The following is a 25,113-nucleotide window of genomic DNA, read 5'->3' on the forward strand; positions in this document are numbered from 1 at the left end:
GTAAGAGTATCACAATTTTTTTTATTATTATTTTTAACCTGGGTTGTGTTGTGTATGCGCTTTCGCAGCGGAAAAATGCGGCGAAGACGAATACACAACGTGCGCACAAAGCCTCAACGGATCCGTCAAAAAAACAGACCCAGTGCATCCGTTTTTTTAAAATCTGCACAGGATCCGTCTTTTCACCATTTTGATGGATTGTGACTGATTGTAAAAAACGGAAGTGTGAAAGAGGCCTAAGGCAGAGATGTCAAACTCAAATACACAGAAGGCCAAAATTAAAAGCTTAGACAAAGTCGCTGGCCAACCTTATATTTATAAAAAAGAAAAATATCCTCAATTGTAGAATTTTTTTTTAAATTATCAATTATAAAGATAAACTTTTTCATATGGAAACAAACTTAAAAGGGTTATCCCACTAAGGGTAATTTCACACAGGGCGTTTTTGATGCTTTTTTTATGCTAATTTTCAGCTGCTTTTTACAATACCAGCAGAGCCTATGAGATTTCAGAAATCTCCTGCACACACATTGGCTTGTTGTGTGATCAGTATTTTGTGCTTTGCTGCGGTTTTTGGACATAGAGCATGTCACTTCTTTTAGCATTTTTGCAGTGTTTTTTTCAGCGTTTTTCACCCATTGACTTGAATGGGTGTTGAAAAAAATCAGCAAAATCGCAGGTATCATTATTTGCTGCTTTTTTGCTGCGGAAAATTGAAGGACATTAGCATGGACAAAGAGAAAAAAAACGCACCAAAAACGCAACAAAAAGGAACCAAAACGCACCTAAACCTGTGTTTTTGACACAGCTTCTTTCCTGCCAAGAAGATCAGATTTTGCTGCAAAAAAAAAAAATTGCAGCAAAAACGCCCTGTGTGAACTTATTCTAACAAAGCAGATTTTAATTAATAGACCTTAGAATAAAATATCGGAATAATATGTTATGTAAGAGTAGTAAAAAGCATATGGCCCAATGACCTAATTTAAGTATGTAATAACAAAGGATAAAAAACCTTGCATAATATAAATAATAAAGTATGATGCACATACAAGTACATTCAAACTCTGTATGATACCCCCCCCCTCAGTGAATTCCTCCACACACACAGTATGATAACCCTACTCTACTCCACCTCAATCCCCCCCCGACAAATAATGGCGACTCCTTCACAGTTTGATTATCCAACTGTAATCATTACAAAGCTCTCCATACAGTATAATGGCCACAAAAAGAGCTCCGTACAGTAAATTGGGCCCCACAGTCATCCACATAGTATTACGGGGCCCTGTATTGCTTTCCATACTGTATAATGGGCCCCATATAGTGCTCCATAGTGTATAATGGGCCCAATATAGTGCTCCATACAGTTTAATGGAACCCATATAGTGCTCCATACAATATATTGGGCCCACATAGTCCTCCATACAGTAGAATAGGCCCACATAAAAAAGAATATTCACCTCTACCTGTTCCCCCGCTGTTCCGGTCTTTTCATGGTATCTTCACATCCTCTGCACATCTCGGTACAGCGGGCGCGTTGCAATGACGTCATCGCGTCAGCTGCAATGAGACGTCAGACGCAGAGGGTGAATGATGGGAGAGGAAGCATCAGCTGACGCTCCCTCCTCCATCATTGCTTTCAAGTGGATCAGCATCTAGGATATCAATATATTTTAAAGTGCGATGTTGGATCACAGTGCGATGCCAGGCGGGTCGGTGTCACTGCCAAATATACTCGGGGGATTCGCCCAGCATACTCAACCTGCGGGCCAGATTTGGGGGATGGGCCAGAGCCTGACATATATCATCTAACGCTATGTGCACATAAAGTCATATTCAGGTTGTATAAAATAAATCGCTTGGTTTTGCTGAAGCAGCTTAGTCTGGGAAAACTTGGCTAGTACACTGTTGTTGAATGGTATGTTTTTGGAACAGAAAATGAGCAAAAACTCACCAAATCTTTCTCCAAATCTAAAAAAAAAATCTAGTTTCTGTACTCAACCAAACTCCGTGTACAAATAGCCTAGTAGTGGACTACCCCTTCTTGATCAAAATATTTGGCCCCCATAAAATAATAAAGCCTTAACTCACCTCCCTGGGGTGCCAGCGCCACTCTCCCCAGGACTCTGGCGTTGTGACACGTGATGCCGATGCCCAATAAGAGCTGGCGTCAATGTCCCCCGCCTCAGGACAAATCTAACATGTAGCGGAAGTCTGGGATCTTATGTAGCCTGGACTTACTCTTCATGTTCAATTTGTCCGAAGGTGGGGGCAGAGACCCCAGCGCTGTTTGGGCGCTGGCATCACGTGTCACAAAACCGCATGAGAGCCCCGAGGAGAGTGACTGCCAATACCATGGGAACGGCATGGGAGGGGAGTATAAGCTTTATCATTTTATCAGGGACACGAGTGGGGTATGAAAAGAAGTTGTTCAAGTAGCGGACAACTTCCTTAAGGTATGTCCACATAGAGTTTTTTGAGGAAGTAAAAAATTATGAGTTTTCTAGTAGAAGCAGCTTCAGGAAACACTGCTTGTTTTGGAAGTTGTAGTAGTCTTTAGCTTTCTGAATCATTTTTGCAGCCTTTTGATGCTCAGTGACTAGTTTTGATCAGATTCTATCAGGAGCCACTTTGAATACCTAAAAGAACTTCCTATTACCAGTATATTCCAAATCTAAAGCATAAAAAGCCTAAAAAAATAAAAATATAAATGTATCAACAGCTAAGTGGTTTTACAATAAAAATTGATAGGAAGAGTTTTTCAAGCATTTTTTAATAAATGTTTTTTTTAGCACACCTGCATCAAAAAATTCTATGTGTACATACTTTTAAATTTATGGCATGATGTATCAAGGATAGCTTATATTAAATAAGAAGGTATAAATAACTTTTTAGATATAGTGTAAGGACATTTCATTATACATTCTGCTACGGTTAGTTTATTATGCACAGATGTGGGCCATTAGGGACAGTTTGAGACTAATAGCTTTTCAAGGATCCCATTTAATAAATAGCACATTGGGGATAACTTGCTAAGTAAATAGTTTATAAATTATACCACAAGATTTGGTATATTGCATTACTGGGACTTTCGGTTAGGCCGGGGTCACACTTGCAACTGCAATGCGAGAAACTTGTGCGAGTCTCTTGATTCAGTACCCGGCACTGCCGCCGGCACTGAGGACAGGAGTGTGCGGCTGCATGTATTTCTATGCAGCTGAACAATCCGGTCCAAGTGCCGGGTATTGAGGTGTGAGACTTTCGCAAGTTTCTCGCATTGCAGTTGCAATTGTGACACCGGCCTTATATACATTATTGAGAAAAAGTAGCTTAAAAGGAACACAAAACGTTTTAACTGACGTGGTCTTTGTAATGTGTAAAATAAGTGTCCCGATTCTTCCCAGGAGCAGACACAGGGAAAAGAAGGAAATCTAAAATGACAGGTTGTTTATTCCCAGAAAAAATAGGTCACTATTTCTCCACTGAGAACATAAACATGATCAAGAATGCACATATAGTTGGTATAAAAACTCTACACATGTAAAGAAAAAATAAAATCATACCAAAAAGAATCATTACAGAACTTTTTCCACCTTTAGGCTAAGTGCACACGTTGCAGAATTGCAGCGGAAATTTCCACGGCAATTCTGCATCCCTGCCGAGGGTATATCGCATGCAGAATTGGCATGCGTATTCCCGCTAAACACTAGCGTTTTACAAGCGTTTTTAGCTTGCAGAATGCTAGCGTTTTCCAAGCGGTCTGTAGCATCGCTTGGAAAACTGATTGACAAGTTGGTCACACTTGTCAAACATAGTGTTTGACAAGTGTGACCAACTTTTTGCTATTGATGCTGGGAAGGCATTACTGGAAACAGGAGCATCGCGAGGAGCGGGAAACTGCGGGGGACACCGGAAGGTGAGAAAATCACAGGTTTTTTTTAGTTCTTTTTTTTTAACAATTATATGGTTCCCAGGGCCTGGAGGAGAGTCTCCTCTCCTCCACCCTGGGTACCAACCTCACATGATCCGCTTACTTTGCGAATGGTGGGCATAGCCCCAATCGGGAAGTAAGCGGACCAATGCATTCCTATGTGTGCGGAATCCCCGCGATTCCACACAAAGAATGAACATGCTGCGTTTTTTCCAGAATGCGATTCCGCCGCAGAAAAAAACGCAGCATGTGCACAAAAAATGCGGAATGCATTAAAAATGATGGGATGCTTATGTAAGAGTTTTTTTGGTGGAAAACGGCCGAAAAAGCGCTAAAAATCCTGAATGTGTGCACATAGCCTTAATGTCACCCATAATCTGTACAAATCCATTGAGACACAAACTGAAATCATTTAGAGGTGTGAAATAAAAATAACAAAACTTAAATAATGTGGTTGCATAAGTGTGAACATCCACTTACAATTGGGTGATGCGGTTGTGTTCAGAATTAACCAATGTCATTTAAATTGATGTTAATTAAATAGTAGTCACTATACAGCTGCAATAGCATTTAAAGCAATTATGATTAAAGGGAACCTGTCACCCCAAAAATCGAAGATGAGCTGCGGCCACCAGCATCAGGGGCTTATCTACAGCATTCTGTAATGCTGTAGATAAGCCCCCAATGTAACCTGAAAGATCAGAAAAAGAGGTTATATTATTCTTTCCTAGGGGCGGTCCTGCTGCGGTCCGGATCCAATGGGCGTCGCGGTCTGGGGCCTCCTATCTTCTTACGATGACGTCCTCTTCTTGTCTTCATGCCGCAGCTCCGGCGCAGGCGTACTTTGTCTGCCCTGTTGAGGGCAGAGCAAAGTACTGCAGTGCACAGGTGCCAGGAAAGGTCAGAGAGGCCCAGCGCTTGTGCACTGCAGTATTTTGCTGTCTTCAACAGGGCAGACAAAGTACGCCTGCGCCGGAGCTGCGGCATGAAGACAAGAAGAGGACTTCATCGTAAGAAGATAGGAGGCCCCAGACCGCGACACCCATCGGACCCGGACCGCACCGGGACCGCCCCTGGGTGAGTATAATATAACCTTTATTTCTCATCTTTCAGGTTACATCAGGGGCTTATCTACAGCATTACAGAATGTTGTAGATAAGCCCCTGATGCCGGTGGCCGCAGCTCAACTTCGAATTTTGGGGGTGACAGGTTCCCTTTAAGACAATATTAAAGTTTAGCTGTTCAAATAGGATTTTCCTAACATTTTCTGAATTCCATTTTACTTCAAAAGCCATGGTCCATAAACAGCTTATAACACAGAAAAAGGGCCTCAATGTTATATGTCAGGAGAAAGAAACAAAAAAATATCCAAGGCATTAGATGTGCCATGGAACATTGTGAGGACGATCATTAAGAAGTGACTAAAATTTGGCACAACAGTGACAATACCTAGAACTGGACGTCCCTCAAAAACTGATAAAAAGACAAGAACAACCTACATCATGTCTGCCAAAAGAATGTGGGAAAACATGTTATGATCTGATGAGATAAAGGTTGAACTTTTTGGCCATAATTTCAAAAGGTATGTTTGGCATAAAGCAGAGTGGAGTGGAGGCATGTCCATATTTATTACTTTAATGAGCAGTACCATGTGACTGCTGAACCCAGGAAGATCTGCAGGCGCCAGAGACTATCGGAGAAGCAGGGAAGTGCAGAGACCGCGCCGGAAGCAGGTGAGTATGGTGTGACAGCTGCCACTCCTGCCACTCCCACCCCCCGCCAACCCCCTGGGAAAGTGACTTGAGTATAATCGAGAGGGGCACTTTTAGCCTAAAAAAATAGGCTAAAAATCTCGGCTTATACTCGAGTATATACGGTAAATTAGAACTCCCCTAATATTAGTCTTTGCCTGATGAAGAGACGTATGTAGTCTTGAAAGCTTTCAATTTATTACCATCTTTTCAGTTAGCCATTAAAAGGTATCAACCAATGAGGACTCTCAATTCTAAACATTTTTCTATCTACTGGCTAACACGGTACCAAGATATATATCTTTCCTGTATCCTCTGGTAGACTTTTTTGATTTATATGTATATGGAGGATCCAAGAAGAATAGCTAGCTATTTAAGGTGTCTAGCATTTAGGTAAAAATCCTTTATTCTCATGGTATAGACTAAAATAAGTGAGAATAGATGTCTCTAAGCAAATACATGCACAGGGTGGGCCATTTATATGGATACACCTAAATAAAATGGGAATGGTTGAGTGATATCGACTTCCTGTTTGTGGCACATTCGTATATGGGAGGGGGGAAACTTTTCAAGATGGGTGGTGACCATGGCGGCCATTTTGAAGTTGGCCATTTTGCATCCAACTTTATTTTTTTTCAATGGGAAGAGAGCCATGTGACACATCAAACTTATTGAGAATTTCACAAGAAAAAAAATGGTGTGCTTGGTTTTAATGTAACCTTATTCTTTCATGAGTTATTTACAAGTTTATGACCACTTATAAAATGTGTTCAAAGTGCTGCCCATTGTGTTGGATTGTTAATGCAACCCTCTTCTCCCACTCTTGACACACGGATAGCAACACCTCAGAAGAAATGCTAGCACAGGCTTCCAGTATCGGTTCTTTCAGATGCTGCACATCTTGTATCTTCACAGCACAGACAATTGCCTTGAGATGACCCCAAAGATAAAAGTCTAAGGGGGTCATTTTGGGAGACCTTGGTGGCCATTCACCTGGCCCACGATGACTAATCCACTTTCCATGAAACTGTTCATTTAGGAATGCTCGAACCTGACACCCATAATTGGTGGTATGGTGTGGTATATGGGGTACAAAGATAGCGGGGCCATTCTTCATCAATGGAAATCTCACTGCCACTGGATATCTGAAATTGCTACATGATGATGTGTTGCCCTTATTATGCACTGAAGATAGCACGTTCCCAGAGTTTTTTCAGCAAGATGGTGCACCACCACATTATGGGTGTCAGGTCCGAGCATTCCTACAAGGAATCTGACCCCCTTAGACTAGCATTTCTTCTGTGGTGTTACTATCAGTGTGTCAAGAGTGGAAGAAAAGGGTTGCATAGACAATCCAACACAATGGGCAGCACTTTGAGCACATTTTATAAGTTGTCATAAACTTGTAAATAACTCATGAAAGAATAACGTTACGTTAAAACCAAGCACACCATTGTTTTTCTTGTGAAATTCTCAATATGGTTGGTGTGTCACATGACCCTCTTCCCATTGAAAAAAATAAAGTTGGATCCCAAATGGCCAACTTCAAAATGTCCGCCATGGTCACAACTCATCTTGAAAAGCTTCCCCCCTCCCATATACTAATGTGCCACAAACAGGAAGTTGATATCACCAACCATTCCCATTTTATTTAGGTGTATCCACATAAATGGCACACCCTGTAGTAAGGGTATTGCCAGTATATGTTTTTGGTTTTGTTAAAAAAAAAACAACAAACAACAATTAGTTAATACAACATGATTACAAATGAGTGCGAAATTACACACCTAGGAATTTCACAATATTTCAGCGATTGAGTAAGTCATGGCTGAAAGATGAAAAGGTAAGACGATTTCCGCTCTCCTTCTGCGATCATAGAAAACCCAGCACTGGGAAATGACCCTTGTTGTCTGCTTTGCCAAGAAGTCAGGAATAATTCAAACTACACAATAACGCAGTGTCACAAATGGCTATTAACCTGTCAGCAGGAGCAGTTACTGCATGAAGCACAAGCGGCAGCCAGTGACGGAAGCCATCATTCTTAATGTGATTTTCAGCCACTATGAAAGGGCAACACTTAACTTTTAATATCTGCTACAGAAGAGCATTTTGTGAGGACCTCTTACAAGATGGATAATAACATGTTTGCTGATAGGGGATGAACAACATGCCAGGATATTACCGGTGTATGACAGTGAATGCTCGACGGCTCACCTCTATAAGAGATCAGAAGCTATGTGCTCGGAGTATAGGGTGACATCTCTTCTTTTATGCAACACCGACTGCGGTATAAAAGAATACCAGCAGAGGTTTAATAGCCACACACCCACTCACGATCATGCGGACGCACCTGTAAAGTGTCGCACTACCACTGGGCATATAGTATTCATTTTATATATATATATATATATATATATATATATATATACATATTTTGATATATTTACGTTATTTCAGCCTCATGACACTTCTCCATCACTCATGTAAACTGAATCATGTTGAAACGCCTTTGCTCGATGAGGACTGTGTATGAATACTTAACTGACCGCCAAGACTCATTTCCTGTCTATGAATCCGTCCATGTACAGTGCCTTGCGAAAGTATTCAGCCCCCTTGAACTTTTCAACCTTTTCCACATATCATGCTTCAAACATAAAAGCTACTAAATGTAAATTTTTGGTGATTAATCAACAACAAGTGGAACACAATTGTGAGGTTGAACGAAATTTATTGGTTATTTTAAATTTTTGTGGAAATTCAAAAACTGAAAAGTGGGGCGTGCAATATTTTTCGGCCCCTTTACTTTCAGTGCAGCAAACTCACTCCAGTAGTTCATTGTGGATCTCTGAATGATCCAATGTTGTCCTAAATGCCTAATGATGATAAATATAATCTACCTGTGTGTAATCAAGTCCCGTATAAATGCACCTGCTCTGTGATAGTCTCAGGGTTCTGTTTGAAGCACAAAGAGCATCATGAAGACCAAGGAACACAACAAGCAGGTCCGTGATACTGTTGTGGAGAAGTTTAAAGCCGGATTTAGATACAAAATGATTTCCAAAACTTTAAACATCCCAAGGAGCACTGTGCAAGCGATCGTATTGAAATGGAAGGAGTATCATACCCCTGCAAATCTACCAAGACCAGGCCGTCCCTCTAAACTTTCATCTCAAACAAGGAGAAGACTGAACAGAGATGCAGCCAAGAGGCCCATGATCACTCTGGATGAACTGCAGAGATCTACACCTGAGGTGGGACAGTCTGTCCATAGGACAACAATCAGTCGTACACTGCACAAATCTGGCCTTTATGGAAGAGTGGCAAGAAGAAAGCCATTTCTCAAAGTTATCCATAAAACGTGTTGTTTAAAGTTTGCAACAAGCCACTTGGGAGACACATCAAACATGTGGAAGAAGGTGCTCTGGTCAGATAAAACCAAAATCGAACTTTTTGGCAACAATGCCAAATAATATGTTTGACGTAAAGGCAACACAGCTCATCACCCTGAACACACCATCCCCACTGTCAAACATGGTGGTGGCAGCATCATGGTTTGGACCTGCTTTTTTTCAGCAGGGACAGGGAAGATGGTTAAAATTGATGGGAAGATGGATGGAGCCAAATACAGGACCATTCTTGAAGAAAACCTGATGGAGTCTGCAAAAGACTGGAGACTAGGACGGAGATTTGTCTTCCAACTAGACAATGATCCCAAACATGAAGCAAAATCTACAATGGAATGGTTCACAAATAAACGTATTCAGGTGTTAGAATGGCCAAGTCAAAGTCCAGACCTCAATCCAATCGAGAATCTGTGGTAAGAGCTGAAAACTGCTGTTCACAAACAATCTCCATCAAACCTCACTGAGCTCGAGCTGTTGGCCGAGGAAGAATGGGCAAGAATTTCAGTCTCTCGATGTACAAAACAGATAGAGACATACCCCAAGCGACTTGCAGCTGTAATCGCAGCAAAAGGTGGCGCAACAAAGTATTATGTTAAAGGGGCCGAATAATATTGCACTCCCAACATTTCAGTTTTGAAATTTCCACAAAAATTTAAAATAACCAATAAATTTCGTCCAACTTCACAATTGTGTTCCACTTGTTGTTGATTCTTCACCAAAAATTTACATTTGGTATCTTTATGTTTGAAGCATGATATGTGGGAAAAGGTTGAAAAGTTCCAGGGGGCTGAATACTTTCGCAAGGCACTGTAAATGCCTAAACGTGTTGTCTTCTAGGCCCTGGTACTTGATGCATAGCCAGCACTTTGAGTCTGATCAGCCATGTTGTTTTTATCTGTTATCCAGAACATATCATTCATTGTGATTGTTGAAGTATCTATGTATCAAAATAATAATTAGATATAAAAAGCAGCAATAATGTAGGACCCATCTTTCAATACCCTTCACGTGCCCACTACATTGAGCTAGGTAAGATTCGCCAGCACATGTAGAAAAGTTGATGAGCGCAATGTGAACATGCCACATTGTTGGCGATTACTTTTAACTTCTCTGAGTGTGTGGGAAGGGCAAAGTGGCGGCCCATATACCTTGCACTATAGCCCTGAGCGGACTGATCTCCTTACCCATTATACTCACAGAGTTATTTACGATGTAATCTAAGATGACTTTTAAAAAAATTACGTGCAACGAACAAAGTAAATGTACCGTAATTGCCAATTTAAGGCTAATAGAAGTAAGCTGAAAACATAAAACCAACATTACATATTTCATGGGAGAATAGCGTGCTGCATAGCAAAATATTCACAAATGTATAAATTACTTTTTTATCATATTATGAAAATTAAATTAATGCCTGTCACGGTAAAACTATAAAAAAAAATGAATTTTCATTCTGAATAAGAATGGACTAAATTATTTTCCAGAAAAGGAATCCCATGTGAAGTGATACCATGCAGGTGGTAATGTTCATGCTGGAGAATAGGACATGTAACAAACAATATGGCCTATTACGTTGCAGGGCCATCTCCTGGAAAATGAACAAATATGTGTGGGCCCAGGAACTGATCAGATGTCAGCCAACGACCCCTGGGGGCTCAGCTGCTGAACTATGGTGAAAGTAGGAGAGCTTTAGATTTCTGCGCAGTGTGTTTTTTTGTTTTACTCTATGAAAAGCTAAACCTCACAAATGTATTAATAAAGCAGAACGCCAGAGTGGTCATGTAAACCCCATTTTCAATAATAAATGTTCCTCTGATCCAATGAATTTTCACTGTACTATGGTTCTCATTAGATCAATATTACTAGGGGATCTACAAAACATTATTGTACAAACACTATTTGGACTAAAGTATTGTGCCACCTACCCATTACACCTACAGGAGCTTTAAGGACATCCCGTTCATCCTTCCATAAGTATTAATATGGAGTTGGTCCCTCCTTTTGTGGCTCTAATCCCTTAATGACCGCCAATACGTCTTTTAACTGACCTGACATATAAGAGAATAGCCTCCCCATACAGGTGACAATCCAGCAGCTGTCGGCTGTCCACTACAGCTGACAACTTGCTGCATCAGCCACGATCAGTGTTGGCACCGTCCAAATCTGTTTAACCGCTTAGATGCTGTTGTCAATAGTGACTACATCATATAAATGGTTAACAGAGTGTGGGGGCTTCCTATTTATCCCAATTTGTGCCCTCCCATCATGATTGTGTGGTCCTGATATTTGCCATGGCAATTCACGACCAAATAGCGGACTTAGAGTCTGCCAGCTGTTGTAACCTGTTCAGAAGTTAGAGGCATTTAGGTGGTACAAATACACTTTTTCATTCCTCTCATGCCACTTTGCATTAATTCCTGAAAAGCACCTGAAGGGTTAATAAACTACCTGAGAGCAGTTTTCAATACATCAGGGGGTGCTGTTTTTAAAATGGGGGTTTCCCAACATATGGGACCCCTAAAGTCACTTCAAACCAGAATAAGACCCTAAAAAAATAAATGATGTAAATTTCCTTGAAAAAAATGAAAAAAATTGCTGCCACATTTTTAAACCTCCTAAAATGCTACCAAAATAATAGAACACTTTAAAAATGGTGCTGATGTAAAGCAGATATGAGGGAAATGTTATTTATTAATGTTTTGCTGTGGGATGACTATCTGGATTAAAGGGAAAAACATTCAAAGTTTGAAAATTGCTAATTTTTTTACATTTTTCTCAAATTTCTGATCTTTTTTATAAATAAACACAAAACATATCGACCTAAATTTACCATTATCATAAAGTATAATGTGTTACGAAAAAACAGTATCAAAATCAATGGGATTTGTTGAAGCATTCCAGAGTTATTACTACATAAAGTGACACTGGTCAGATTTAAAAAATGTGGCTATGTCACTATAGCTTCCATTCTTCTGGGAATACTTTTTACAAGAATTTGGGAGTGTGTCTCTGGGAATTTCCCCCATTCATCCAGAAGAGCATTTGTGAGGTCAGACACTGATGTAGGGCGAGAGAGCATTACTCACAATCTACCTTATAGTTCATCCCAACAGTATTTGATAGGTTTGTGGTCAGGACACTGCGTGGGGCAGTCAAGTTCTTCCTCACCACACTCTCCCAACCCTTCCTTTATGGACCTTTCCTATGCACCATGGTATTAATATTATTAATTATTATAGCGCCATTTATTCCATGGCGCTTTACATGTGAGGAGGGGTATACATAATAAAAACAAGTACAATAATCTTAAGCAATACAAGTCACAACTGGTACAGGAGGAGAGAGGACCCTGCCCTCGAGGGCTCACAATCTACAAGGGATGGGTGAGGATACAATAGGTGACAGTATGTTGTGGTAGAGAGTTCCAGAGTAGGGGTGATGCGCGAGAGAAAACTCGTATGCGATTGTGGGAAGAGGAGATAAGAGGGGAGTAGAGGAGATCTTGTGAGGATCGGAGGTTGCGTGCAGGTAAGTACCGGGAGACGAGGTCACAGATGTATGGAGGAGACAGGTTGTGGATGGCTTTGTATGTCATGGTTAGGGTTTTGAACTGGAGTCTCTGGGCAATGGGGAGCCAGTGAAGGGATTGACAGAAAGGAGAGGCCGTGGAATAGCGGGGTGACAGGTGGATTATTCGGGCAGCAGAGTATAGAATAGATTGGAGGGGTGCGAGAGTGTTCGAGGGGAGGCCACAGAGCAGGAGGCTGCAGTAGTCAAGGCGAGAGATGATGAGGGCATGGACTAGGGTTTTTGCAGATTCTTGGTTTAGGAATGTACAAATCCGTGAAATATTTTTGAGTTGAAGGCGGCAGGAAGTCGAAAGGGCTTGGATATGTGGTTTGAAGGAGAGATCAGTGTCAAGGATTACCCCGAGGCAGCGAGCTTGTGGGACGGGAGAGAGTGGGCAGCCATTTACTGTAATGGATAGGTCCCTTGGGGGGCGCGTGAGATGGGGGAAAGATGATGAATTCTGTTTTGTCCATATTAAGTTTTAGAAATCTAGTGGAGAAGAAGGATGAAATAGCGGACAGACATTGAGGGATTCTGGTAAGTAGGGTGGTGATATCTGGTCCAGAGATGTAGATTTGTGTGTCATCAGCATAGAGATGATACTGAAAGCCGGGAGATTCTTTGAGCTGTCCCAGGCCAAAGGTGTAAATGGAGAAGAGCAGGGGCCCTAGAACTGAACTTTGCGGGACTCCCGACAGATAGGGGGCGAGGTGTGGAGGTGGTGTGTGAGCAGGAGACGCTGAATGTCTGGTCTGTTAGGTATGACGAGATCCAGGATAGGGCCATGTCTATGATGCCAAGGGATGAGAGGGTCTGTAGTAATAGGGAATGGTCCACTGTGTCATAGGCAGAGGAGAGGTCCAGAAGGAGGAGGACAGTAGTGTCGCTTGCTCTTGGCGGTTAATAGGTTATTGGTGACCTTAGTTAGGGCAGTTTCAGTGGAGTGGTGTGACCGGAAGCCAGATTGTAATCGGTCGAAGAGGGAGCAGGAAGAGAGACAGGAAGACAGTTCAAGATGGACGTGTTGTTCCAGTAGTTTTGAGGCATAGGGGAGAAGTGATATAGGGCAATAGCTAGATACAGAGGATGGGTCAAGAGAGGGCTTTTTGAGGATAGGTATGATTGAGAGACCTGTTTAAACCTTGAGGGGAAAACACCAGTTGTTAGTGATAGATTAAAGAGATGGGTTAGGGTTGGGATGAAGACTTTGGTGAGGTTTGGGATTAAGTGGGATGGGATCGGGTCAAGTGCACAGGTGGTGAGATGCGATCTTGAGAGTAGAGTGGAGAGTCGATCTTCTGTAATGATGGAGAAGATGGTTTTGGAGGTGGAGGGCTGGGAAGTTGGGAGGAAGGGCTCTGGGGTTTGTTGACCAAAACGGTCTCTGATGTTATCAATCTTCTGCATGAAAAATGAGGCAAAGTCTTCGGCCGAGATGAGTGGAGAGGGAGGTGTTGCTGGGGGACGGAGGAGAAAATTGAAAGTGTTGAATAGCTGTTTAGGGTTGTGAGACAGGGAGGAAATGAGAGATGAGAAGTAGGTTTGATTAGCTGTGGCGAGTGTGGCCTTGAAAGCAGTGAGGGACTGTTTAAATGCGATAAAGTGCTCGTTGGGAGTGGGATCTTTTCCATCTCCGCTCAGCAGCCCTGGAAGCTCGCCTCAGTTCTTTGGTCAGGCTGGTCTGCAAGGGCTGTCGATTTTGCGAGCTTTGGTATGTGTGAGAGGGGCAAGAGATTCCAAAGCTACAGCTATTGCGGTGTTATATAGAGCGGAAGCGTCATCCGCATTGTGTAGGGAACTTATGTCTGTTAGAGGGAGGAGGGATTCAGAGAGTGAGTGTAGATCAAGGTGTTTAAGATTTCTGCGAGGGTGTGCAAGTTTGTGGGGTGGGGATTGTAGACAAGGAATGGTGAGGGAAGAGAATGTGAGTAGGTTGTGGTCAGAAAGTGGTGAGTTAGAGAGGTTAGACAGGGAGCAGAGGTGGGTGAAGATGAGGTCCAGTGTGTGATCATCTTTGTGAGTGGCTGCAGAAGACCATTGAGTGAGGCCGAAGGAGGAAGTGAGAAATAGAAGTTGATGGTATAAATCATGGTGGAATAGAAAAGATGCAGCACCTCGAAGGTAAGGGGCCCGCTGAAAGGTTCTCCATGAGGACGAAGTGGGCTTCATATGGCCTGATCAGAATGTTACCTCATGTTCAGCTTTATACATTTTTGCTTAGCAGTAATAGATCAATGTATAAGATTTGGACATATGGCCCATGTCTTTCTCTATAGCTATGGAGCAGAAAAGGGCCTTCCCCCAAGCTATTCCCACAAACTTGGAAAAACAGAATTGCTCAAAAACTCTTGATATGCTAAAAAAAATTAAGATTTCCTTTCATTGGAACTAAGGGGCCTAACTCAATATCATCAATCCTCGTCCACCAAATTTTATAGTCGGCACAATGCATTCAAGCATTTGCACAACAGCAGGAGAAATTGGTTTGCAATCCGTGTTGCTTTATAATTGGAAGGGTTGATTTCAAAGAAGTGTTATTGACTCTGAGTTACATTGTGTTAAGTGTTACCTTTATTTTTTTTAGTATTGTAACAAAATGGTTACCGTTCTGTTCTTACATGTCTGTTATATGTTGTACTTCACACTAAATTTTTTTGCCCCAAAACAATGCACAATGGCAATGAATTTGCTGAATTTCACAAGCCATATTAGCCATGTCATCTTTATTTATTTATTTAGAAACCTTTCAAAATTGTCAAGGAAGATGCAACAAAAGATAAATTGTGTGCACAATATGTACTAGGACACTTTTTGCAAAGCATTCTTGTGCATTGTGCATACTTAATTTCACCTACAGAAAATGTCAGAGAAAACTACTTGTAAAAGTCAATATTTGAGTCTGATTTTAGTATTTAAGTGCTTGCAAAACACTGAAACCTGGGGCTGGCACCAGAAAAAGCAACATGTGTCATGGAAACAGAAGACATAAGAGGGAAAGCTTTTATTCTCTATTGTCCGTTGGCCATACTGGTCCCCTTAAACCCTCTGATCACCCAATGGAGGAAGACTGTCATTGCACTGGTAATTTTATCATCAATATGGAAAAGTAGTTTGCTGCATTATAGCGGTATCCAGTAAAAAGCAAAAAAGCAAAAACACACTTAATGCCCTGTTTATGGTTTTTAATCATGAAAACCTATGTCAAACGGCCTATATTAGCCTATGTGCACACGTTGCGGGTTGGTGTGCGGATTTTTGCAAAATCCGCAGGTAAACCGCACTGCGGATTAACCGCAGATTTACCGCGGTTTTACCGTGGTTTGTGTGCATTTTTTGTGCGGATTCCACCTGCGGTGTTACACCTGCGGATTCCTATTGAAGAGCAGGTGTAAACCGCTGTGGAATCCACACAAAGAATTGACATGCTGCGGAAAAAACAACGCAGCGTTTCCTCGCTGTTTTTTCAGCAGCATGTGCACTGCGGATTTTGTTTTCAATAGGTTTACATGGTACTGTAAACTCATGGAAAACTGCTGCAGATCCACAGCGTCAAATCCGCAGCGGATCTGCAGCAGAAACCGCAACGTATGCACATACTCTAACTGCAATTGAAGGAGGTAAATGTAGGGAAATCTCAAATGATTGTTGAAGGCAAACACATAGTGAAAACCTCCTAAGGCTAACTTAACACTATGTTCAGGAGGTCTAGTGTAAGGCCTTGGGTGCACCTTGTTAAAAAAAATATATAAACTTCACTGGATTAACCCTCCCCGGGTCCATCTGGCACTGCTAATAATGCTGCTGCTTCTGGTGTCTCGCACTGGCTGCAGCACGGATGTCACATTGATAGCACGGTGGCTAATCAGCAAGTTCAGCGGCTCTGAAGGGGGACGAACAGTATCTGAAAGGCAACAACCCCTTCAGGCAAAAACAAAACCAGATTCAAGTACAAGAGAGAAGGAAGCATGGAAGAATGTGTTTAAGTTCCATTTGCAAGAGTGACAAATGAAAATACTTTCTAAATTCCACACTTAAAAGGAAAAAAAGGAGGGTCAGAAAGTGTTGGCAAGCACCTAAGAGTCCATAGCCATAGGTTGGAAATGTTTCATCCAGAGGGCCTAGTGACCACTACATGTTGTAAGAGTGTGTAAATAAAATATTAAACCTGAAAAAGTCCAAAAGGGTAGGATCTTACATGAGAGTGTCCGGGTCATCATAAAACTATGTAGCTCAATACAGCACAGATGACTAACCATCCAGACTACCCTCCAACCTGTGTATGACATGGCAAAGTCTAAAACATTGTTCTCAATGCACCTTAAAATATACTTAGTCATATTGAGATTTACAACCACAAAAGCAAGGGAAAATTTGGAGCTTTCCCAAAAAAAAAAAAAAAAATCACTGAATTTTGCAGCAATTTCATGGTAGACTTCGAAGAAAAAAAGGAATATGGACTGCTATGTCTAGAGTAATCCCAGTTGTAAAGTTATTTTTGTCTACATGTGCAACATGAAGACCACTACTGGCAGTCATTACATAGCAGAAGATACTAGGTGGCAACTCAGGTGATCCCTGTTACCAATTATTGCTATTGACTACTAGTACGGTATATAAGATCAAGAAAACTCAGTAATGACTAAACGGGATAGAAGCAAATAAGTATACAAATTATGTATATCTAATATATAAAGCTGAATGTGTGTGTGTGTGTATGTATGTATGTATGTATGTCCGGGATTGGCATCTGAACCGTAGCAGCTACAGCCACAAAATTTTGCACAGTCACACGTCTGGACCCCGAGAGCGTCATAGGCTATGTTGTGAGGTGAAATTTTAACCCCGCGCTTTCCAATTCACCAAACAATTTTGCCCCTATCTACATAATGGGGAAAAAGTGAAAGGAAAAGTGTTGGAGGCGTCGCAGCTACAGGCACAAAATTTTGCACAGTCACACGTCTGGACCCTGAGAGCGTCAAAGCTATATTGTGAGGTGAAATTTTAACCCCGCGCTTTCCAAGTCACCAAACAATTTTGCCCCTATCTACATAATGGGGAAAAAATGAAAGGAAAAGTGTTGGAGGCAAATTAACAGCTGCCAGATGTGAACAAGGGGGACTTAAAGAATGACAGCGATGGCACCAAAGAGTATATACTGTACAGTTGCTAAGGTGGGGCCCCAACATGGGATAATCACACCACCACGGGGATATGAACACACACACAAAATGCGCCACACACTACCACGTGCTCGAACACATATACCACCCTCAGTGCACATTTCACCACACATACACCAACCTCGCCACATAAAAGTAGAAACACAAAAGTCGCCGCTCAAAACTCGCCACGCGCAAAACTCTCCACATGCAAAACTCGCCACACGTGCAAAACTCGCCACACGCAAAACTTGCACACGCAGAAAAATTGCCACACGCAGAAAAATTGCCACATGCACAAAAGTTGCAACACATGCAAAAGTTGCCTCACACAAAACTTGCACATACTCAAAAGGCACCACACATAAAACTCGCCACGCGCAAAACTCGCCATGCGCAAAACTTGCTGCACACAACTTGCTACACTAACCTGTCACATGCAACTCGACACACAAAAAGTTGCTACACGCATGTCGCCACACAAAACTCATCTCACAAAAGTCCCTACATGCATGTCGCCACACGCAACTCAACACACACAACTTGACACACGAAACTCGCCCTAAAACACACACAAGTCTGGTATCCTTCAAAAATAAAAATCAGATTAATAAGCAGACAAACTACAAGAGCAACAAATGTACCATATAGGAATCCGGCAGCTGTCAGTCACATGACCAGTCTATTATGTGTATGTGTGAGCTAATATATACTGCCAGGGGGTGGGCTTACTGTTGGCTGGGGATTTATCAGGCTGCCATTTTAGCTTACAAATACTGAGGTAAAAATACTGACCAAATAACGTGTGAACGAGGGCTAATACAGGAGGAGATGGCATACAGCTATATACTATATACAGGAGATGACACACAGGTATATACTATTTACAGGGGAGATGACACACAGGTATATACTATATACAGGAGGAGATGACACACAGATATATACTATATACAGGAGAGATGACACACAGGTATATACTATATAGAGGAGGAGATGACATACAGGTACATACTACATACAGGAGGAGATGACATACAGGTATATACTATATACAGGAGGAGATGACACACAGGTATATACTATATACAGGAGCAGATTACCTACAGGTATATAGTATATACAGGAGGAGATGACACAGGTATATGCTATGTATAGGAGGAGATGACATACAGGTATATACTATATACAGGAGATGACACACAGATATATACTATATATAGGTGAGATGACACACAGGTATATACTATATACAGGAGATTACATACAGGTATATCTAATATATAAAGCTGAATGTGTGTATGTATGTATGTGTGTATGTCCGGGATTGGCATCTGTACCGTCGCAGCTACAGCCACAAAATTTTGCACAGTCACACGTCTGGACCCCGAGAGCGTCATAGGCTATGTTGTGAGGTGAAATTTTAACCCCGCGCGTTCCAATTCACCAAACAATTTTGCTCCTATCTACATAATGGGGAAAAAGTGAAGGGAAAAGTGTTGGAGGAAAATTGACAGCTGCCAGATGTGAACAATGAGGACTTAAAGAATGAGAGCGATGGCGACAAAGAGTATATACCGTACAGTTGCTAAGGTGGGGCCCCGACATGGGATACTCACCACACACGGGGATATGAACACAAACACAAAATGCGCCACACACTACCACGTGCTTGAACACATATACCACCCTCAGCACACATTTCACCACACACACACACCAACCTCGCCACATAAAAGTCGAAACACAAAAGTCACCACTCAAAACTCGCTACATGCAAAACTCGCCATATGCAAAACTAGGCTCACGCAAAACTCGCCACACGTGCAAAACTCACCTCATGGAAAACTCACCTCATGCAAAACTTGCACACACAGAAAAATTGCCACATGTACAAAAGTTGCACCACATGCAAAAGTTGCCTCACACAAAACTTGCACATACTCAAAATGCACCACACATAAAACTCGCCACGCGCAAAACTCGCCATGCACAAATCTTGCTGCACACAACTTGCTACACTAACCTGTCACATGCAACTCAACACACAAAATGTTGCTACACGCATGTCGCCACACAAAACTCATCTCACAAAAGTCGCTACATGCATGTCGCCACACGCAACTCAACACACACAACTTGACACATAAAACTCGCCCTAAAACACACACAAGTCTGGTATTGTCCTTCAAAAATAAAAATCTGATTAATAAGCAAACTACAAGAGCAACAAATGTACCATATAGGAAATACGGCAGCTGTCAGTCACATGACCTGTCTATTATGTGTATGTGTGAGCTAATATATACTGCCAGGGGGGAGGGCTTCCTGTTGGCTGGGGATTTATCAGGCTGCCAATAGCAACCAATCACAGCTCAGCTTCTATTTTGCTACAGTTAATTAACCTGAGCTCTGATTGGTTAATATAGGCAACAAAGACATTCTCAGTATAACAAAGCTAATATATGTTGTGAAATGCTTCTATTTGCTTAGTTTTTGCCTTTTAATAATTACATTTCTATCTATTTGTTTTGTGGTTTTTGTGTGCAGAATAAATTTTTGTTAACACATTCTATTTTGCTAACAGCAGTCATTAACCCGGGCGAAGCCGGGTAGTACAGCTAGTATATTATATATACATACATGCATACATACATAGTTGTGTGAAATAGTAAATCAGCAAGGGTCAAATGCTATTATTTTGCATGTTTGTCACACTTAAAGGTTTCGAATCACTAAACAAATTTAAAAATTAGACAACGATAACACAATAAGGGTAAGTTCACACAGGACTTTTTTGCTGCATATTTTTGCTGCGTTTTTTTATGCTAATTTTCAGCTGCTTTTTACAGTACCAGCAAAGCCTATGAGATTTCAGAAATCTGAACAGTATTTTGTGCTTTGCTGCGTTTTTTTGACATAGAGCATGTCACTTCTTACAGCGTTTTTGCTGCGTTTTTTCACCCATTGACTTGAATGGGTGTTGAAAAAAATGCAGCAAAAACGCAGGTATCATTATTTGCTGCGTTTTTGCTGCTGAAAATCCAAGGACATTAGCCTGGAAAAAGAGGATAAAAAAACGCAACAAAAAAAGCACCAAAAACGCACTTATAAGCAGCTGAAAATTAGCATTAAAAAGCAGCAAAAATACGCAGCAAAAAAAGTCCTGTGTGAACTTACCCTAAAATACAAAATGCAGTTTTCAAATGAAGGTCTTTATTAAGGGAAAAAATAAATCCAAACCTACAGGGTGCTGTGTGAAAAAGTGATTGTCCCTTTAAAACATAAAATAACTGTGGTTTTTCACATTTTTGGGAAGCAGATTTTAAATTCCCTAGTTACATCCAGGCCTTATTACTGCCACAACAGTTCTCAATCAAGAAATCACTTAAGTAGGACCTGTCTGACAAAGTGAAGTAGACCACAAGCTCCTCAAAAGCTAGACATTATGACGCAAACCAAAGAAATTCTGGAACAAATGAGAAACAAAGGAATTGATCTAAGTGTTTGGAAAAGGTTATAAAGCCATTTCTCACGTTTTGGGACTCCAGCGACCCACAGTGAGAGCCATTATCCACAAATGGCGAAAACATGGAACAGTGGTGAACCTTCCCAGAAGTGGCCAGCCAAAATAATTACTCCTCGAGCGCAGCAACGACTCATCCAAGAAGTCGCAAAAGACCACACAACAACATCCAAAGACCTGCAGACTTCACTTGCCTTAGTTAAGGTCAGTGTTCACGACCCCATCATAAGAAAGACTGGGCAAAAATGGCCTGCACGTCAGAGTTCCAAGGCAAAAACCAATGCTGATCAATAAGAACATAAAAGCTCACCTCAGATTTGCCAGAAAACATCTAGATAATCCCCATGACTTTTGGGAGAATACTCTGGACTGACAAGGCAAAAGTTGAACTTATTGGAAGGAATATGTCCCATTACATCTGGCATAGAAGTAACACCATTTCAGAAAAGGAAAATCATACCAACAGTAAAATATGGTGGTGGTAATGTGATGGTCAGGAGCCATTTTGGTGCTTCAGGACCTGGAAAACGTCCGGTAGTAAATGGAACCGTGAAGTCAGCTTTCTACCAAAAAATCCTGAAGAAAAATGTCCGGCCATCTGTTCATGACCTCAAGCTGAAGCGCACTTTGGTTATACAGCAGGACAATTATACACAAAATACCAGCAAGTCCACCTCTGAATGGCTTCAGAAAAACTAAATTAAGACTTTAGAGCAGCCTAGTCAAAGTCCTGTCCGATTGAGATGCTGTGACATGACCTTAAAAAGGTGGTTCATGCTCGGAAACCCTCCAATGTAGCTGAATTATAACAATTCTGTAAAGATGTGTGGGACAAAATTCCTCCAGTGTGTTGTAAAAGACTTATTGCCAGTTATCACAAACGCTACATAACAGTTGTTGATGCCAAGGGTGGCCCAACCAGTTATTAGGTTTAGGGGGAAATCACTTTTTCACACAGAACCCTGTAGGTTTGGATTTCTTTTTCCCTTAATAAAAGCCTGCATTTAAAAACTGCATTTTGTATTTTCTTGTGTAATCTTTGTCTATTATTAAAATTTGTTTGGTGATCTGAAAAATATTTAGAATTGAGAGTCCTCAGTGGTTGATACCTTTTAATGGCTAACTGAAAAGATGGTAACAAATTGCAAGGGAAAAAGTATTGAACACATGAAGAAAGAAGTGCAAAAAGCCATGGAAAGTCATGTTTCTAGCTGAAACCTATCAGTAATTAGAAAGCAATCCTGCCACTTAGTGAAAAATAACGTGAACTGGTTAATGTAATAGTCTATAAAAAAGTGTATGATTACCAAGGTGACACACCACAAACCAGTGAGATGTCTCAAGACCTTTGCAACCTTATTGTTGCAAAACATACTGATGGCATTGTTAAAGAAGAAATTATATATTACTGAAGGTCCCATTGAGCACTGTTGGGGCCATAATCTGGAAGAGCAAAGAACATCATTTCACCATAGACTGGTTATGACCATGTCCTCTCCACAAGATTTCAGACAGAAGAGTGAAAATAATTCCCAGAAGAGTTGTCTAAGAGCCAAGGACCACCAGTGGAGAGCTATAGAAAGACCTGGAATCAGTAGGTACAATTGTTTCAAAGAAACCTGTAAAGTAATGCACTCAAATTCCATGGCCTGTATAAACGCTCACCAAGCCTGACTCCATTGCTGAACAAGAAACATGTTCAAGTGTGTTTAAAGTTTTCTTAACACAGACAAGCTTGTGAAATATGGTCTGGTCAAGGAAACCAGAATTGAACTATTTAGATGCCATAATACACACCTTTTATGGAGGCCAAAAGCACACCATACCAACAGTGAAGTTTGGAGGTGGAAACATCATGGTGTGGGGCTGGTTTTCAGCATACAGCACTGTCAAACTTCATATAATTACAGGAAGTATGAATGGAGAAATGTACAGAGACATGTTTGACAAAAATCTGCTGCCATTTACCAGGATGATGAAGATGAAACGAGGATGGACATTTCAGCAAGACAATGATCCACACACACAGCCAAGGAAACTGTATTTTTGGGACTATAAAACTCTCCCGACCACAGGACGCATTCCAAATTTTGGGGAGTAAAATAGGAAAAAAATATGCGTCATATAGTCAGATTTTCCGGTAGCTTACCGGGGGGGTTGGGGTGGACAACTGCGGTGGAGCAGGGTTATGAGAGGCAGGGTCAATGCTGCAGGAGGTCTGAGATGGCAGCAGTTGTAGGGCGATGCTGTGGAGACGAGATCTCAATCTGCACATGCGCTGCCTCTGGTGGCCATTTTCCAAAAACCCACAGCAGAGAAATCACCACCGACATTTTATGAAATCCAAGGGCCCGCAGCCTCAAACTGCCAGGACATCCCCCTCCTCTCAGTACGGGAACCGCAGCATTGCTCCACTCCTGTCGCTGCTGCTACCCTCCCGCAGCAGCAGCCCTACCTCCTGTGAACCCGCTCCACAGCAACCGGTAAGCTACATTTGGATTAAAAGACGTACCCCCCATTTACCTCCCAAATTTGGGGGAAAGAAAGTGAATCTTATAATCCAAAAAAAATATGGTAATTGGTTTCAGAGAGAGAAAATAATCCACCACAAGCTACTGCTGCACAATTGTCTCCTGTATATTTCTTGTATGCACTTTATGTGAATAAACAGAAATCATGGATGAAGATTTATGTGGTAAATGGCATGACTATACTTCTCTTCATGAAGGAAAAGTAAAATAAAACTGCTAGAATGGCCCAGGCAATCACCTGACCTGAATCCAATAGAAAATGTATGGAAGGAACTAAAGCTCAGAGTTCATAGAAGGAGCCTCAGGATTTGGAGAGTGGAAGAATGGGCCAAAATCACACTTGAGCAATGCATGCAACTAGTTTCTCCATACAGCAGGCGTTGTGAAGCTGTCATCACCAACAAAGGCTTTTGTATGAAGTATTAAATGAAATATTAAATAAATTTCAGTTAGCCTGTTCAATACTTTTTCCCTGTGTAGTTTCTCATTATTACACACAACTTAATTTATGGACATCTATGGTTTGATTTCTTTGACTGTGTGGATTGAATGGGTCTGTAATTTATTTTACTTGCTTTTATAGCCTTTACTTTCTACAATTTACTACAGACATCACCACCACTGTCTCCATCATCACAGTTTAATTTCTCGGTTATTACTATTAATTGTAACATAGAAAATGCTATTGTTATAGGAAATCAGGTTTAAAACAAACAAAGAACAAAATAAAAAAAAAAACAACAGAAAACATACTTAGCCATTAGTACATTGTTACTTATTCACCTCTTGTGACCATGATTGCATCTATAGCTTTCTTCCTCCTTGGCTGAGCTACATCAATATGAAAGGTCACAGACAGATGCAATGGTTGGACAAACAGACTGTGCTCTGTCTCTACTCACCGTCTGATGGTTTCTGTCACAGTACCGTAGCCCAAAGTAATCTATCTCCACAAGGTTTAGGTGACGGAATACGTAGTCCAGGACAACAGAGCCTTTAGTTGACTTCTGTGGGAAAGAATGTACAGAATCTATTCAGGAGAATATTTCGGGTTGTCAGTGTCATTCATGCATTCACTACGGCTTTGTGTAAGGAGAGGGGTTTGTATTATTGACCAGGAGCTACGTTTGGCCTCCTCACAGCAAGAGGCTCTTAAAGCCTTTGTCATTGTTTATTCACTTTACAAAATGCATGAAATGCAGGCAAAGGTGCCCCTTTTGTGTTCCTCTGCACCGTGTCTG

General features: G+C 41.3%; 1 protein-coding gene across 2 annotated transcripts in view; it reads right to left on the reverse strand.

Moving 5' to 3' along the window:
• EPB41L4A (erythrocyte membrane protein band 4.1 like 4A) overlaps window positions 1-25,113 on the reverse strand; it is a 370,057-nt gene that overhangs the window by 241,016 nt on the left and 103,928 nt on the right. The window contains exon 2 of one of the 2 annotated variants that reach the window (XM_077290336.1): window positions 24,775-24,879. The exons of the other annotated variant lie outside the window; for it this stretch is intronic. Coding sequence (XP_077146451.1) covers window positions 24,775-24,879 — 105 coding nt within the window. The remainder of the gene's footprint in view (window positions 1-24,774; window positions 24,880-25,113) is intronic. 2 annotated transcript variants of the gene reach the window in all.

This window comes from Ranitomeya variabilis, chromosome 1 (assembly GCF_051348905.1).
Source record: "Ranitomeya variabilis isolate aRanVar5 chromosome 1, aRanVar5.hap1, whole genome shotgun sequence".
NCBI classification, from domain to species: Eukaryota; Metazoa; Chordata; class Amphibia; order Anura; family Dendrobatidae; genus Ranitomeya; species Ranitomeya variabilis.